The 16243-nt window shown below is 38.0% G+C and overlaps 1 protein-coding gene across 7 annotated transcripts in view; it reads right to left on the bottom strand.

The window, feature by feature from the left end:
• Window positions 1-16243, bottom strand: part of EYA3 (EYA transcriptional coactivator and phosphatase 3) — a 95971-nt gene that overhangs the window by 37189 nt on the left and 42539 nt on the right. For 6 of the 7 annotated variants that reach the window (XM_036448346.2, XM_036448347.2, XM_045584959.1 and 3 more), the window contains 2 exons: window positions 11639-11775; window positions 2448-2585 (listed from right to left, as the gene is read on the bottom strand). In XM_036448346.2, the coding sequence (XP_036304239.1) occupies window positions 2448-2585; window positions 11639-11775 (275 nt within the window). The remainder of the gene's footprint in view (window positions 1-2447; window positions 2586-11638; window positions 11776-16243) is intronic. The other variant, XM_036448349.2, reaches the window with a different exon arrangement.

The raw sequence follows: 16243 nt of genomic DNA, 5'->3' as shown, positions 1-16243 counted from the left end.
AGTGGTCGAGGCCGTGTGTCCAATTTTGATCAAGAAGCTCTTCAAGCTCTTTTGGTGCAAAATCCTCAAATTACCCAACAAGAGCTTGCGACAACTTTAAATTGTTCACAAAAAACAATTTCCAATCAATTGGGTGCACTTGGCAAAGTCCAAAAGTTTGGAAAATGGGTTCCTTATGAGTTGACCGACAACAACCGTAATCAAAGAGTCACAATTTGCAGGTCGCTCCTCTCTCGTCAAAACCGTTTGCCGTTTTTAGAGCAAATTGTTACCGGAGATGAAGAATGGGTGCTGTATGTTAATTTGAAAAGGCGGCCTCAATGGTTGGACAAAAATGAGGCTCCGCAGCCCATGCCAAAACCTGACTTGCATGCGAAAAAAGTGATGTTGTGTGTTTGGTGGAATTTTAAAGGAATTCTTCATTATGAACTTTTACCATCTAACCAAACCATTACAAGTGCAGTGTATAGTGCCCAATTGGAAAGGTTAGCCCAAGCTTTAAGAGAAAAAGAACCTGCGCTGATTAATCGGAAGGGCGTAATTCTTCACCACGATAACGCACGACCGCATACTGCAAGAATCACTGCTGAAAAACTGCGCCAGTTGGAATGGGAAGTTCTCCCTCAACCTGCATATTCTCCTGATATTGCCCCTTCCGATTACCATTTGTTTCGTTCTTTGCAAAACTTTCTTCTTGGAAAAAAATTTAATAATGAAGAATGCCTCAAAAATGCATTGACCGAATTTTTTGCATCAAAATCACAAGAATTTTACAACAGAGGGATTAAAATGCTTCCTGAGCGTTGGGCACAAGTAGTAGAAAACAACGGCAACTATATTGTTGATTAAATTTTGTTGTATTGTTTAAATAAATTCGATTTAAAAAAGTATTAGAAAACGACATTAATTTTTACTAGACCTAATAATATAAAAAGAAAAGCGTACCCCCTGCTTTTCTTTCATGACTGAGGTGACATTGCCCCATAGCTGGAGGTTAATGGCACATCCCTTTAGAGGGACTTGACCTAGTTGGACCCAAAAGGCCTACCAACCTAGAGAATACTTCATAAAAATCAAAAGGAATTGATGGAAAGACAGACAAACAAAGTCATACTCTTTGAGTTTTTTCCCTCTGGTTTGTTCTCAGTTCAGAAAGAAAGAAGGGGAGCCGAAACTGGTTTGGCTCAGTGGATAGAGCGTCGGCCTGCAGACAGAAAGGTCCCAGGTTCGGATTCCGGTCAAGGGCATGTACCTAGGTTGTGGGAACATCCCCAGTAGGGGGTGTGCAGGAGGCAACTGGTCAATGTTTCTCTCATCAATGTTTCTAGCTCTCTATCCCTCTTCCTTCCTCTCTGTACAAAAAATCAATAAAAATATATATTTAAAAGAAAGAAAGAAGGGGGAGGGGACAAAGAAAGAAAAAAAAATCAGTAATAGGAGACTTGGTAAATAATAGAGGGTAAGGGTAGCTCAGAGCAATGTCTTAGAATGTAGTGACCGGTTCTGTTCTCAATGGGCCAAGCAGAAGTAGTTCTTAATCACATAATTGAAAATAGTTACAACTAAAAGTCAAACTATTTTAAAATAATCTACACCAAAACATTTTCCATCATCAAAGTTTGTATTTTAAGAATACCTCAGACCAGTTTTTGCTGTCCTGTTCTTACCCTTGGGCACCCGTTCTGTAAGTAATAAAATTTAAAAGCTGGGAGAAACCAGGAGAAAGGAGGCAGATGAGAAGCAAGGTACATGGACATTAATTCCCAATCTGAATCATTGATAAATTGGATGCATTTGATTTGGATGGGTTGGGAATTAATTCCATCGTGTCTTTTGAGTTTCTTTGTCCTCATTCCTAATAAATAGTCCTATCATACTTCTAACCTTTTAGAGCAAGAATATGGGAAGGCAGAGATGTTTAATGCTATGCTTTTCATCATGAAATATAAACAACTTTTTGAGCAAAAAAAGCAAACAAAACAAAAAAAAAAACAATCCCCAAAGCCCTCTCACTAAGAAGTGATTGTAAATGGTATGATAAACCACAGCAGAAAACAGCACACTTCTCACAAAGCACATCTCACAATCCACTCTATTTAGATTTTCTATGGAAGTCAATAAAGTTCTAACCAGAGTCTTCTGCTTATTTATAGGACAAAAAGCCACTAAGAAAAAAAAAAAAAGTCACTGAGAACAGACAGGTTTTCTGAACACCAACATGCAAAAGGGAAGGCTTCAATTCTACTAAGCAGTTCACTTTAAAAGGTTAACTACTTACAAACCATGCTCCTAGGTTCTGGTTTGCTAACACAAAAAGCATGCACAATGGCACATAGCACCCCCTTTTCTTTTAGAAGACAAAGCTCCTATTACCTGGAGATACAGGTAGATTAAAAACAAAACCCAACAATAATAAAACATACACATACACAACCATGCCTATTTACCTTGAATGGGGTAAGAATAATGTGCTGGGCTTGGCTGGCTTGTGGTTAACCCTGTAGTGCAGGTAAGAACACTGTGTTGACTTGGAGATGGAGTCTGAATTAAACCACTTTCAGGTTTCATACCTGGCCACAATGCACCTGAATCAGATAAATTTGACCAATTACAAACAATACATTGGGACTGGGGAGCATGGTTATGCTTTTTAATATCAGCCAGTAGTTTAAAATCTAAATCTTAAAAGAAAATAAATTTGCTTGTAAGATAAAAAAAAAAATTATTGATTCTCCCACTTACAATGTACCACAAGCAAATACAATTTCAAAGAACGAGGGAGTGGGGCCATGGAAACAAAAATCTTGTCAAGACCCCAATAATTATATATATATTTTTTCATTTCAGTGATTGGGGAAAATTGATAAGGGTTAAAAAAAAAAAAAAAAGCTACTGACACCCAACCAGAGTATTTGATATAAAGTGTGTGATGTCCACGAACAGCAATAAATCATTTCTCTGCATTGTCAAAGTGGGAAACATTCCACATAAGTTTAAAATTCACTTACCCATTTAAAAAGCACCAAATTTTTCTAAAATGTATTAAATACTTCTCTGCCTTCTTAAGCTGGTTATTTTGTTACCTTTGTTTCTTCTGATTAAGAAAGACAGATCTACTTATTTTTATAAATTAAAAACATTACAGAAATATGTAACTTAGAAAAAAGCAAAGTCATATGTAATCCCATCATCCAGATTTCACCACTATTAAGTTTGCAGAAAAGTCACTCAGGTTTCCTCTATGTACTTACTAATCTTTTTTCTTCTTCTTAATAAAAATTTAAAAGGTGTTATACATACTGTTCATAATTTGCTTTTTATACATATCTCTAAGAGACATCATTCCATGTCAGAACATATAAATCTATCTCATACTGATAAACATCACAGCTATTCATTTTTATCACAATGCTCCTGAGTGACAATTTTTCTAATATATTTATCTCTTCCTGCCTTCTTGGCAGGGAGGAAATAGTGAGCATACCTTTCAATTTTTATCAGAATTATTTCTACAAAGATAAATATGGTGCTGTGATATATATATTTTATAGAAACAGATTATTGTGATATGTAAAGACATTTACTTAGTACTAAATAGAACTCAATTATGGTTCTATAATTTTAGATACTTGTATCACTGTTTTTTTCTCTGTGATCTTTCACTTCTTGACAATCTCCTATCTCTCTTTTTTTTTTTTTTTTTTTAAATATTTTATTGATTTTATACAGAGAGGAAGGGAGAGAGATAGAGAGTTTGAAACATCGATGAGAGAGAGTCATCGACCAGCTGCCTCTTGCACACCCCCTACTGGGGATATGCCCGCAGCCAAGGTACATGCCCTTGACCGGAATTGAACCCGGGACCCTTCAGTCCCCAAGCCGACGCTCTATCCACTGAGCCAAATCGGTCCGGGCTCAATCTCCTATCTCTTGATTGTATCTATCTCTCTTTTCATTTGTAGTAAACTAGGAAACCATAAACAAAGGAGAGCTTCTACAGGAGAGCCTAAGGATGCCCTTTATTGAGTTGTCTTGGTGATAATTTTGGCCTATGCAAAAGTTTATTTATAAAAAACGTATTGTCTGGTTATTCATTGTGTTCTGAATAGCTACAGTTGCTGGATCAGTGTAGTTGAAGCTGAGAATTTGGTTCAAGAAGGTTCATCAATCAAATACATTCCAGGTAAGAAGTCAATGCCAATGTCAGCCACAGTTTCAAATTCAACATTAACTAATTTCATTTACTCCCAATCTGATAAAGAATTTATAGAAATATAATGCTTTAATAATAAGAACCTCTGCTTTACCAGGGCACTGAGATATCTTAGTGCAACTCGGATCTGTAAAATTTGTTGAAAAGTAAATATAAGAATAGTACAGGGAGATGTAAAAAATCTTAAAAGGTTGACAGCGTGACATGGTAATTGCGTTGGCCCAAACTCGAAGCATTAAAAAAACAAAAAGCCATGTTATTTTCTTACCTATTAAACACATAAAATGACTTTTTGAGGAGACTGAAGAATATAAAGATCTCTAGCATGAATTAGGAGAATTGCTCCCGCACCCTCAAGTTCAAGATTATTTTAAAAATCTTGTCCAGCCAAAACCGGTTTGGCTCAGTGGATAGAGCGTCAGCCTGAGGACTGAAAGGTCCCAGGTTCGATTCCGGTCAAGGGCATGTACCTTGGTTGCGGGCACATCCCCAGTAGGGGGTATGCAAGAGGTAGCTGATTGATGATTCTCTCTCATCAATGTTTCTCTCTTCCTCAATGTGAAAAATCAAAAAAAAAAAAAAAAAAAAAAAAAAAATCTTGTCCAGGTTAGCCACAGCTAAAGTTCAATAAAGAATATTATTTTTAAAACATTTATTATATGAAATTTGGGTATTAGTGCCTTGATTCATAATTTCTAGTAAACAAATTGCTATTTTAATATAATAATAACTTTCAGATTTATTGTGATCAATGTGTTTTTTCCTAAATGGGTTCTGAAGTAAAGGTGTTGGATTTGTGAACATTTTTATAATTACACTGTACTAAAATCCTACCGTATTAGTAAAAAAATCCTACGGTATTAGTAAACCGAGAATGTTTTGCTAGCCTCATTATTTTGTATTTTTTAAAGTTTTAAAATGTAAAATGCCCAAAAACTGGTTCTTTTTATAAGGTTAAAAATTAGGGTAAAATGTCTAAGATAAGGGAATAGTTTTGAATGTTTTTGACCAGAAACATGAAGTACTCACACATAATTATTTTACGAAGACTAGAGAAATAAAAGACAATATGGATACTGCTGCAAGCATTACTGTAACCCTGTGTTAAAGCATATAAGCATCTTCCTTCAAAAGCACCCTTCTGAGAATTCCAAGTAATAGTAGTATGACTTGACCAGAGAGCATTACTGCCATAGAAAATGATGAAACAAAACCCAGGTTTCCTGGCCACTAGCCCACTGCTGTATGCCTCCAACTACAAAGCCTCTCAGGTGATTGTAAGCACAATAAGCAGAGGTGGGCATCAGCCGGGTCTAACAATGGGAAAGGAAGTCTGTCTCTGAGTGCCATCCTCCTGCTGCCCCACACTGGGGTCTTATCGTAAACTTCACCCACGTCTCTGAGCACAATATGTGTCATTAACCAAACTAACCTAAGCAATTCAGTTTTTAGTAACACATATCAAAGTAGTGAATTTTTAGAGATTAGTTTGGTTAGGAATTGAAGTACATGTTAATGCGAGAAAAAACACACACACACACATAGAAGACTATCTTGGTTTGCTGATTTAATAGTTCACTGGGATGAGCTATTACTCTGTTTCCCTGAAAATAAGACAGTGTCTTATATTAATTTTTGCTCCCAAAGATGTGCTAGGTCTTATTTTCAGGAGATGTCTTATTTTTCCATGAAGAAGAATATGGTACACATTTATTGTTAAATGAAAATAAAGGAAATTTATTACCTGTATACGGTTCGGTAGTACGGTAGTTGTCAACACAAACCAGACAAACTGTGAATCCTACAGTATCAAGAATTTACTCATTTATTCAATGACAATCATGTCATCATCTTCTGGAACATCATCATAACAATCTAATTCCTGAATTTCCTCGTGAATTTCTTGTGACTCCATTTCTTTCAGAATCAGTGGACCAAATCTCTCATGATCAGCCTAGCGGGGGCCTCATTTTCGGGGGAATGCCTTATATTTCACTCAGAAGGAAACCTGTAAGTAGGTCTTATTTTTGGAGGATGTCTTATTTTCGGGGAAACAGGATATAAATGCCAAGTAATTTAACCTCAGTACTTATCCTAATTATAAAATATGTCCATTATATTATAGAAAATTAGGGAAATATAGAGTGTAAGGAAAAATTCATATAGTCTCGCCACACACAAAAAATTACCTGTGTTTCCCCGAAAATAAGACATCCTCCGAAAGTAAGACCTAGCGCATGGAAAGATAAGACATCACCTGAAAATAAGACCTCGCGCAACTTTGGAAGAAAAAATTAATATAAGACACTGTCTTTTTTTCGGGGAAACAGGGTATTAGGCAGTTCTACCTTTGCATGGTTCTGTGGTAACTGAGATCAAATCTGTATAATGCCTATACTGGTAAGTTCACATTTTTTCTTCCAAATTAGTCTTTATGTACATACTAGAGGCCCGGCGCATGAATTTGTGCATGGGTGGGGTCCCTCTGGGTAGCCCGCAGGGGTATGGCCAAAACCCGCAGTCCAAAACTGCCTGCAGTTCCTACCTGCTGCTCCCGCCCATCCCGGCCCCATTGTGCCTGCCGTAGGCTCCCGTCCAATCAGTCCTGATCAGGAGAGGCTCGTGCTGACCGAGCAGCACTTGCCAGCCATGAACCCTGTGTCTGGCGCCCTCCCAAGGGGAGTGGCCTGCAGGATTGAGCTGAAATCGGCTCACTGACATCCCCAGAGGGGTCCCAGATTGCAAGAAGGTGCAGACCAGGCTGAGGAACCCCACTGGTCCAGGATCAGGCTGGGGAGGGCATGTGCATCCCATCTTGCTCAGTCCTGATCTGCTGGACCCCAGCAGCTAATCCACTGATTGGAGCATCTGCCTCCTGGTGGTCAGTGCACATCATAGCGAGCAGTTGAGCATCCTTAGCATATCATTTGCATATTGTGCTTTGGTTGTTTGGTTGTTCTTCTATTCGGTCTATTTGCATATTACCCTTTTATCATATAGGGTTTAAAGCACATGTGTCAAACACAAGGCCTGCGGGCCAAATCCGTCCCGCCAGGCCTTGCAATGTGGCCCGCACCGCGCTGTCATCACTGCACTCCGCTGTGTTTCCACCACAATGACAGTTTATGACTGTTCAGTAAACCATTCGGCCCGCGATTTAGGCTGGATTTTAGATTTTGGCCCCTTCTCTGATTGAGTTCGACACCCCTAGTTTAAAGAATATACTAACTGGGGATATTGTGCTAGGGGTCCAAGGTATGAATTCGTGTACCCTGAAAGGAACTGTGGGCCAAGAGGCTGCAATGGGCACAAGGGTGGGTCTAGGCCCATCCTCTGCACCCCTGCCAGATTCCTCACACCATAGCCTCCTGTCCCGTCTACCAGCAGCCCCACTCCCACTGCCAGTCCTGCTCTCACATGCTGAACTGTTGGGGCTGCTCCTGATAGCTCCTCAGGAGCAGGGGGAGGTGGAGAAGCCCTCAGGGGCGCTTGGGGCTGGCAGCTGCCACTCGCACCTACTCATGGTGTTGAACGATTGGAGGCAGGGTTGGGCACCGGCAGTGGTGTGAGCCGTGGCTCTGGCACCTGCAGTGGGTGTAAGTGGGGCCGGCACCGGGAGCAGGTGCAGGTGCCGGGTGGGACTGCGGCATGCAGGAGCAAAGAATTTTCAGTAACCGCCGAAACCAGTTTGGCTCAATGGATAGAGCATCGACTTGGGGACTGAAAGGTCCCGAGTTCGATTCTGGTCAAGGTATGTACCTTGGTTGCGGGCATATCCCCAGTAGGGAGTGTGCAAGAGGCAGCTGATCAATGACTCTCTCTCATTGATGTTTCTAACTCTCTATCTCTCTCCCTTCCTCTCTGTACAAAATCAATAAAAAAATAAAAAAAAAATAAGAATTTTCAGTAACCACCAAAGGCTTGCCAATGACAGTGACTGACGCCTGCATGTTCTGCACTTTGTCGCCTGCTGCTGACGCCCGCCATGTCAGCACACGTCACAACGACCAGTTATTTGGTTGTTCTGCCATTTGGTCTGTTTACATAATAGCCTGTTATTATATAGGATTTTCAATTTTACATAGCAATTTTTTCAATTAATAATAATTTGTTTTCTCAAGATGCTAAATACTCTTTAAGATTGTGACTTACACCAAGCTGGAGGGGCTCAGTAGATTGAGCATCATCCTGTACACCAAAAGGTTGCTGGTACAATTCCTGATCAGGGCCCATACCTGGGTTGTGGGTTTGATCCCCAGTTGGGGAGCTAGAGAAGGCAACCATACAATCAATGTTTCTCTCTCACATCGATGTTTCCCTCTCTCTCTCTCTCCTCTCTCTCTGTCTCTCTCTGTCTCTCTCTCTCTCTCTCTCTCTCTCTTCCCTTCCTCTCTCTAAGCATGCTCTTCTGTGAGGATTAAAGAAAAAAAAGAATAATGGCTTCACAGTTTTCAATTCTATGGATACACTGCAATTGAACACAAACCTTTGAATATGTATGTTGTATCCAATCTTTTGCTATGATAACTAATGCTGCAATGAATATTATAGTTAGGAAAGTTTTGTGGATATCTCTAATTCCATAGGATAAATTTCTTGAAGTGAAATTACTGAGGGAAATGGTATGAACATCCTTAATGCTCTTAATATATAAGTCAAATCTTCATCTTACATTAAAGTTCTTTTAAAAGAATTTAGAACAGTGGCAGCTGAGGCAATTTTATATGAGCCCATGAAGATTTCCCCTTTCCTCACACGTTCAGGTCTCATTGAAAGTTAAACCTCTCATCCTTTCTGCCACCCCACCACACTTCTACATAGTTCAGAAAAGAATATGACTACTATGCCTTTACTTTTAAAAATTACTCATAGACTCCTTAGATTTTCTTTAGTCTTTTCTCCTTTCTTCAAAAAGAGGAAATTTTTAAATTTCAAACTCAACTCTGAGACTATCCTTTTTATATAGACCTAAATCAGCAATTTTCAACCTTTTTCATCTCATGGTACACATAAACTAATTGCTAAAATTTTGTTTGAAAATCGCTAACCTAAGGTATGAGCACTTCTGGAGTTAAACAGACCTGGGTTCAATTCCAATCCTAGGCATTTACTAATTGTATGACCTCAGGCCAGTCATTCCACTTAATCCTTCTAAGCCTGTTTCCTTATTCATAAAAAAGGCTAATGCTACTACTTATTGTTTCAGACTATTCAGAGAATTAAATAAGACAAAGTGTAAAGTGTAAAATACTTATTCTTTTCATACTGCTTAGTATAATAAACACTCTCTCTATATTAGATATTATTACAATGAAATTTTCTGAAGCCTATTTATACCTGAAGTAAAATAACAGATTGGCTAACCTAGCTCTAGTGCTAACAATCAATACTGAAGTGACAGAATTTCTAAAATCTTCACAAGAAGAAATAAATAAAGTGTTCTACAGTTGAGTGAACACATTAAAAAAAGCCATGCTAAAACATAAAAAAATGTTTTTAAAAAGTCACTTTAAAAATATTCCAAATATCACTTTGTAATGTCCTTTATAAATTATTATATGAGAATGTGCCATATATATATATATATATATATATATATATATATATATAAAATTCACATTACCCCAATCTACATCTCCATATATAAGTCTCATATATAACTTAATCTAAGTCTCATATATAACTTAAATTCAAATTAAACTAAATTAGAGAATTTATAAAACAAGTTTTCCTCACCCCCAAATAGTAAATATTACTTCACAATATAAACACTATTTTCTTCAAGATTTTAACAAGGATTAATCTATTTTACAGAATTTTCTTTTTTTCTTTACTACAGGGAAAATGCAGCGATCACAAAAGACACCATAATATCTAGGACCTACATGCACATGGCACTATGTTAGGTATTCCATGACCTGAATCCAGAGGTATAATAGAAGTTTTATTTAACAATGAACAATAAGAATGATCAACTGTTGTTCAAAAGTACCATAAAGAACGTAGGGTTTGCTGATAATAAATTTAAATCAAAACAGAGAGTTAAGCCTGGCCGGCATGGTTCAGTGGTTGAGCATTGATCTACGAACCAATCAGGGCACAGTGGAGGCATATAGGAGGCAGCCAATCAATGATTCTCTCTCATCATTGATGTTTCTCTCATTCCCTCACCCTTCCTGTCTTAAATCAACAAAAATATATATTTTTTAAAATCTGGAAAAAATTTATTTAAAAAAAGTTTTAAAAAATGTGAAAATACTTAATTCATACTTGCTAGCCTATTATTATCCAGCTAATAAAAATTCAGCTTTAATAAACACAAGCATAATCACAGAGATTCCTGCTTTCAAAACGACTGCTCAGTCTTGGCTAGTTAAATATATCACAAATGTAAGATTTTAGTATTTAGTATACTGGCTAAAACTGATAGGCATATAGGCATGGACTACAAACTCAGAAATAAGGGCATTTCTGTTCTCTTTTCTTATGAAGTTACCAACGACGACTATCATGAAACATAACCCCCCCTAGTAGTTAACAGAAGCCAAGGAATGCCTAAAAATAAGAAGGCAGTCACTATCATAAAGATTAGCCAAATGGACCAGGAAAAGTAGCGATGTAGAAACCAGAAGCAGGCAACACTAACACATCTATAGCCTATGGCAGTCTGCTGAAAGATTTTTCTAATTCAGCTAGTTTCAGTAGAGGCTACAGAGGTAAAATTTTATTAACATATTGCATATTTTAAAGCAATACAGTATTCTCTCAATTTTTTCATACCTGTTCAAGAAAAACAGGGAATAGGTAACAAACCACACTAATATATCTATCAATTTACATACACAGAAAAAAATATCAGAGCAAATATCAAGTGTACAAAGAATCTCAAACTCTGTTGTAGTAAATCATTCTAATTTATAGTTCATGTCCAAGATGCTTAAAACCAAAGAACAAAATTTTCTATGCATATAAGGTTGTACAAAATTGGGGATTTCCTCAATTATAAGGCATGTTTTATCAGGATATTTAGATTGCCTGGTTTTAGCAAACCAGTCACCTCAAAATACATTTATTATGCTTACTTAACCAAGGTACCATGTTTTCTATAAAGTAAAATCAATAGTAATTTCTCAAGGATTTTTCACAAATACTTAAAAAATCCAAGTTTTACAGTCAAGACTTAGTTAGTACCTTGGAAATTTGGTAGCTAACCTTGATAAACAAATGAGTACGGAAATTATGATTTTATATTACTTGTATCAAATATGCTCTTGGAAACTAGCAAACCCAACATCTATTACACCTGTAATTGGGTAGGTGCTCTACAAAGAACCATTCATTTCTCCACTTCCTGATCAGCTATGCTTGCTTTTGGGGGAATAAAAATCAATATTCTTAGAAACAGCTTATAATAGGATGCCTTACCAAAAGGAGGTAGTCCATATGTTTGGGTTGCCTGAGGGTAGACAGCATACGGTTGAGACTGCTGTAGTGTCTGGTACTGAGTCTGCCCAGGATAAGCAGTTTCCGAAACAGGAACTGAGAGGATATGTGCATAAGGTCTAGAAAAGTTCAAGAAAACAAAAACTTGCATGTGTGATTTACTTTAGTAATGAAAAATAGGAGATATAGCTAATGTCACTAAATGCAAAGAACCAATAATGAGGAAACTAACCTTCCACAAAATGCCTATCACTATGGTAAAAAAAAAAAAAAAATAGAGCTAATATTTTCTTTCCAGGTTCTACTACAACCTACCTAAGAAACAATTTTATGAGAAATTTATAATTTTCAAATATCTTCCCAAGGTCCAATTACTATGTTATAAAAATTCATGTTATGCTATATGTATGTCCCATATGAAATATAAGGATGGATTAGCCCAAGCTGATTTGGCTCAGTGGAAAGAGCATCGGACTGCAGACTAAAGGATCCCAAGTTTGAATCCGGCCAAGGGCACATGCCCAGGTTTCAGGCCCAATCCCCTTCAGTGGGGGGCGTGCAGGAGGCAGCCAATCAATGATTCCCTCTCATCATTGATGTTTCTTTCTCTCTCTCTCTCCCTTTCTCTCTAAAATAAATAAAAATATATTTTTAAAAAGGATGGATTAAACTTGTTTATGCCCTATGTCTACATGTAGAATAAAACTAAAATAATAGAAAATAGGCTTCACAACTGGCTCTCGTTATTTACCCAGCCCTCTGGGCCAAACTAAAGTTCTTTTTAAAACTGTTTTTAAAATATTTTTGTTGATTTTAGAGAGGAAGGGAGATGGTAAGAGAGAAACCGTGTTTCCCCGAAAATAAGACATCCTCCGAAAATAAGACCTAGCGCAACTTTGGGAGAAAAAATTAATATAAGTCACTGTCTTATTTTCGGGGAAACAGGGTAGAAACATCAATGATGAGAATCATAGATTGGCTGCCTCCTGCACTTCCCCTACTGGGGATTGATCCTGTAACACGGGCATGTGATCCTTGACTGGAATTGAACCCAGGACCCTTCAGTTCATAGGCCAACACTCTATACGCTGAGCCAAACTGGCTAGGGCCAAAGTAAAGTTCTAAGAGGAAAAGTGGGGCTTTGAAAAGAGGGGGAGGTTGGTAGAGAAAAGGCAAGGGAGTAGGAAAGTGGGCCAATATTGCCAGATCAAGTGTATAAAACAGGAGCCAGATAATAAAATCTGGGAAGTCCCAGATAGGACTTGTAATTTTTCCACTGATATTTAAGCCAGAGTATACAACTTATAAATGGTGTCAAGCACATCAGGTTTAACTAGGGATTTGAATTCAGCAGTGAAACTTCTGGTAATATACACTAGCTAGATGACCTCACGTTCCTTTTTCTTTTTTTTCTTTTTTTCTCACTTGTTTTAATCCTCACCGGAGGATATTTTTCCATTGACTTGTAGAGAGAGGGGAAGAGAGAAATATTGATGTGAGAGAAACACATCAACTGGTTGCCTCCGGGACGAGCCCAAACCAGCACCCGGGCCAGGGAGGAGCCTGCAACAGGGGTACCTGCCCTTGACCGGAATTGAACCTGGGACCCTTCGGTCCACAGGCCGACACTCTATCCACTGAGCCAAACTGGTTAGGACTGACCTCACATTTCATTCATGCAATAAGATGATCCCACATTTTATGCTGAATTTTTAGGTAACAGATATATTATATGGTGAGTTATGCTGCACTTATAAGAACAAGTGTTACATGTACCATGAGTAATAATGACAAAATACTGGAGGGAAGCGTTGTTTCAGAAGGCAAGAAGATTCTTTTCAGGTTTGGAGAAGAATGAAGGGAGGCTATAAAGAAGCGGTATATGAACTGAGCATACAGGATGTGCAGGAGCGGGAGAAGCATGTTCTAGGAAAATAGAAAAAGTCTGAAAAAGGTACATAGAAGAAAAGCAAGGGCTTCAGGTTCCAAGAAGCATAGACTATATTAAGGGAGGTATATAAAGGGAAGGGAAATAGCGAGAGAGAGAAAGACAGATAGCCAAGACCTTGAATACCAGGCTAAAAGAGTTCAGACAAATCTGAAACAAGTAGGAGTCACTGAAATTGTTGAGCAGAGTGACAAGATCAGAGTTGCTCCTTAATAAAGATTACTTTGGCATTGCTCAGTAAATGGATTAGAAGAGAGAAAAATGAAATAGAGGTCCAGTTAAAAAAGTTATACAGGAGCTCTGAATTAAGATAGAAGGCATATGCTAAGCCTGTGTTGCTCAGTGGTTTAACATTAACCCTGATCATCAAGGTCACTGGTTTGATTCCCATGCCTGGGTTTCCGGGCTCGATCCCCAGTTACGGGCATGCAAGAGGCAGCCAATTGATGACTCTCATCAATGTTTTCATCTCTCTATCCCTCTACCTTCTTCTCTCTCAAAATCAATAAAAATATTTAAAAAAAAGATAGTAGGCATAGCTAATAAGGTATCCTGAATATAGCAGGTATACAAATCTTTTTTGAATAAGTAAATGAATTTGGAATATGCAATATATTCTCATCTCAGTGGATTATAAGAGACTGAACATGAAAATTTCTATTCTTCTTAGCCAGATCTGAGACCAAGAAATAATTCAGGTTATAGCTATTAATCAAATTATATGGGGAATTATTTAAACTCTTAATGAGTAATCTCCAGATACACCCTATTTAATACAGTGTCTTTACAGCTCAAAGTATTTTGTTAACTTTTTAATAATTTCAGAGAACAGGTTTAGTTATTTCACAGAAGAAAACCACATGAAAATGACTGGCCCAAGTATGCTATTAGTGTTAATACCAAATTAGAATTTGGAAAACTCCTTGAGTTAACTTTTAATTAGTGTATTTAAAAATATATATATTTTATTGATTTTTTACAGAGAGGAAAAGAGAGGGATAGAGAGTTAGAAACATTGATGAGAGAGAAACATGGATCAGCTGCCTTCTGCACACCCCATACTGGGGATGTGCCTGCAACCAAGGTACATGCCCTTGACTGGAATTGAACCTGGGACCTTTCAGTCCACAGGCCGATGCTCTATCCACTGAGCCAAACCGGTTTTGGCATTAGTGTATTTTTTAACTGATGCAAAATTAAGGTACAAATGGGCACAAAGGGGGGGGGGGTGAGAAATGCCAGTTTTCTTTTTACAACAGTCCCCCAGTCATCATTGATCTAAGCACACAAGAATATATATCCTCATTTAATAAGCACACTTATTAAATGTATGTATTCATGTATACATAGGTTCATTATCAATGCACACTGGCAGAGAAGCATACACAATGTTCTGCATCTAATTAGTCAGATGATTAATTTGGTGGATTTTAAATGCTGATCTTAACCCCTCGAAGGCTGAAAATGTTGCCTCATATAACTTCAATCCACTAAACTTGTCTAATTTCAAGTCCACTTTTACTCTGAGGATAGTCCTAAGACAAGAAACTGAACATAAATAGGTTGAGAAGTCCTAGTATGGGGCTAGCTTGAGCTATTTTTATTGATCTATCAAGGTAAAGGAAACAGAAAATGATCAGAGGTTAATCAGTAATATGCTTTGATCACTATCGTATTTTTCATTTTCAGTGCCTCTTTATTTAGAGCAGGAGTGGGCAATCTTTTTTATGCCAAGGGTTTTTTGGATATTTATAACATCATTCACAGGCCATATAAAAAATAGCACCTTAACAATTAACCTGCTACATTTAGTCAAGCATTTAATTAACTCACCCCTGTCTTGGCAGGGTCAGACCAAATGATTTCGTAGGCCTTATACAGCCTGTGGGCCGGATGTTCCCCACCTCTAACTTAGAGAGAGCTCCTGGGTAACAGTGATCTATTGCAGGCAACCATCTACATTTTTTTTAAGAAATATATTTTTATTGATTTCAGAGAGAAGGGGAGAGAAAAACATCAACAATGAGAAAGAATCATTGATTGGTTGCCTCCTGCACGCCCCCCACTGGGGAGGAGCCTGCAACCCAGAAATGTGCTCTTGACTAGAATCGAACCCGGGACCCTTCATCCCCAGGTGGACGCTCTATCCACTGATATGATAGCCCTGGCTAGTGTGGCTCAGTCGGGTGGAGCATCATCCAATACATCAAAAGGCGGCAGGTTTGATTCCTGGTTAGGGCACATACCTGGGTTGCAGGTTCAATCCTCAGTTGGGGCGCTTATGGGAGGTAACTGATCAATCTTTCTCTACCCCCCTCTAAAATCTATAAAAAGTATAATATAACCTCAGGTAAGGAACAAATGAATATATGAATGAATAAATAAAAAGATATTACATATACTCCATATTTGGAGGGAATAAAAAAACTGGAGTAAGGCCCTAGCTAGTTTTGCTCAGTGGATAGAGTGTCAGCCCTCCAACTAAAGGGTCCTGGTTCGATTCCGGGTAGGGCCACATATCTTGGTTGCAGGTTCAATTCCAGGCCCAAGTCAGGGGAAAGTACAGTAGGCAACCAATCAATGACACATCAATGCTTCTCTCTCTGTCTCTCCCTCTACCTTCCACTCTCTCTTTAAAA

This window comes from Pipistrellus kuhlii, unplaced genomic scaffold (assembly GCF_014108245.1).
Source record: "Pipistrellus kuhlii isolate mPipKuh1 unplaced genomic scaffold, mPipKuh1.p scaffold_m20_p_2, whole genome shotgun sequence".
Classification (NCBI taxonomy): domain Eukaryota; kingdom Metazoa; phylum Chordata; class Mammalia; order Chiroptera; family Vespertilionidae; genus Pipistrellus; species Pipistrellus kuhlii.
The sequence above is the reverse complement of the archived record's forward strand: the minus strand, read 5'-3'. Positions and strand labels throughout refer to the sequence as shown.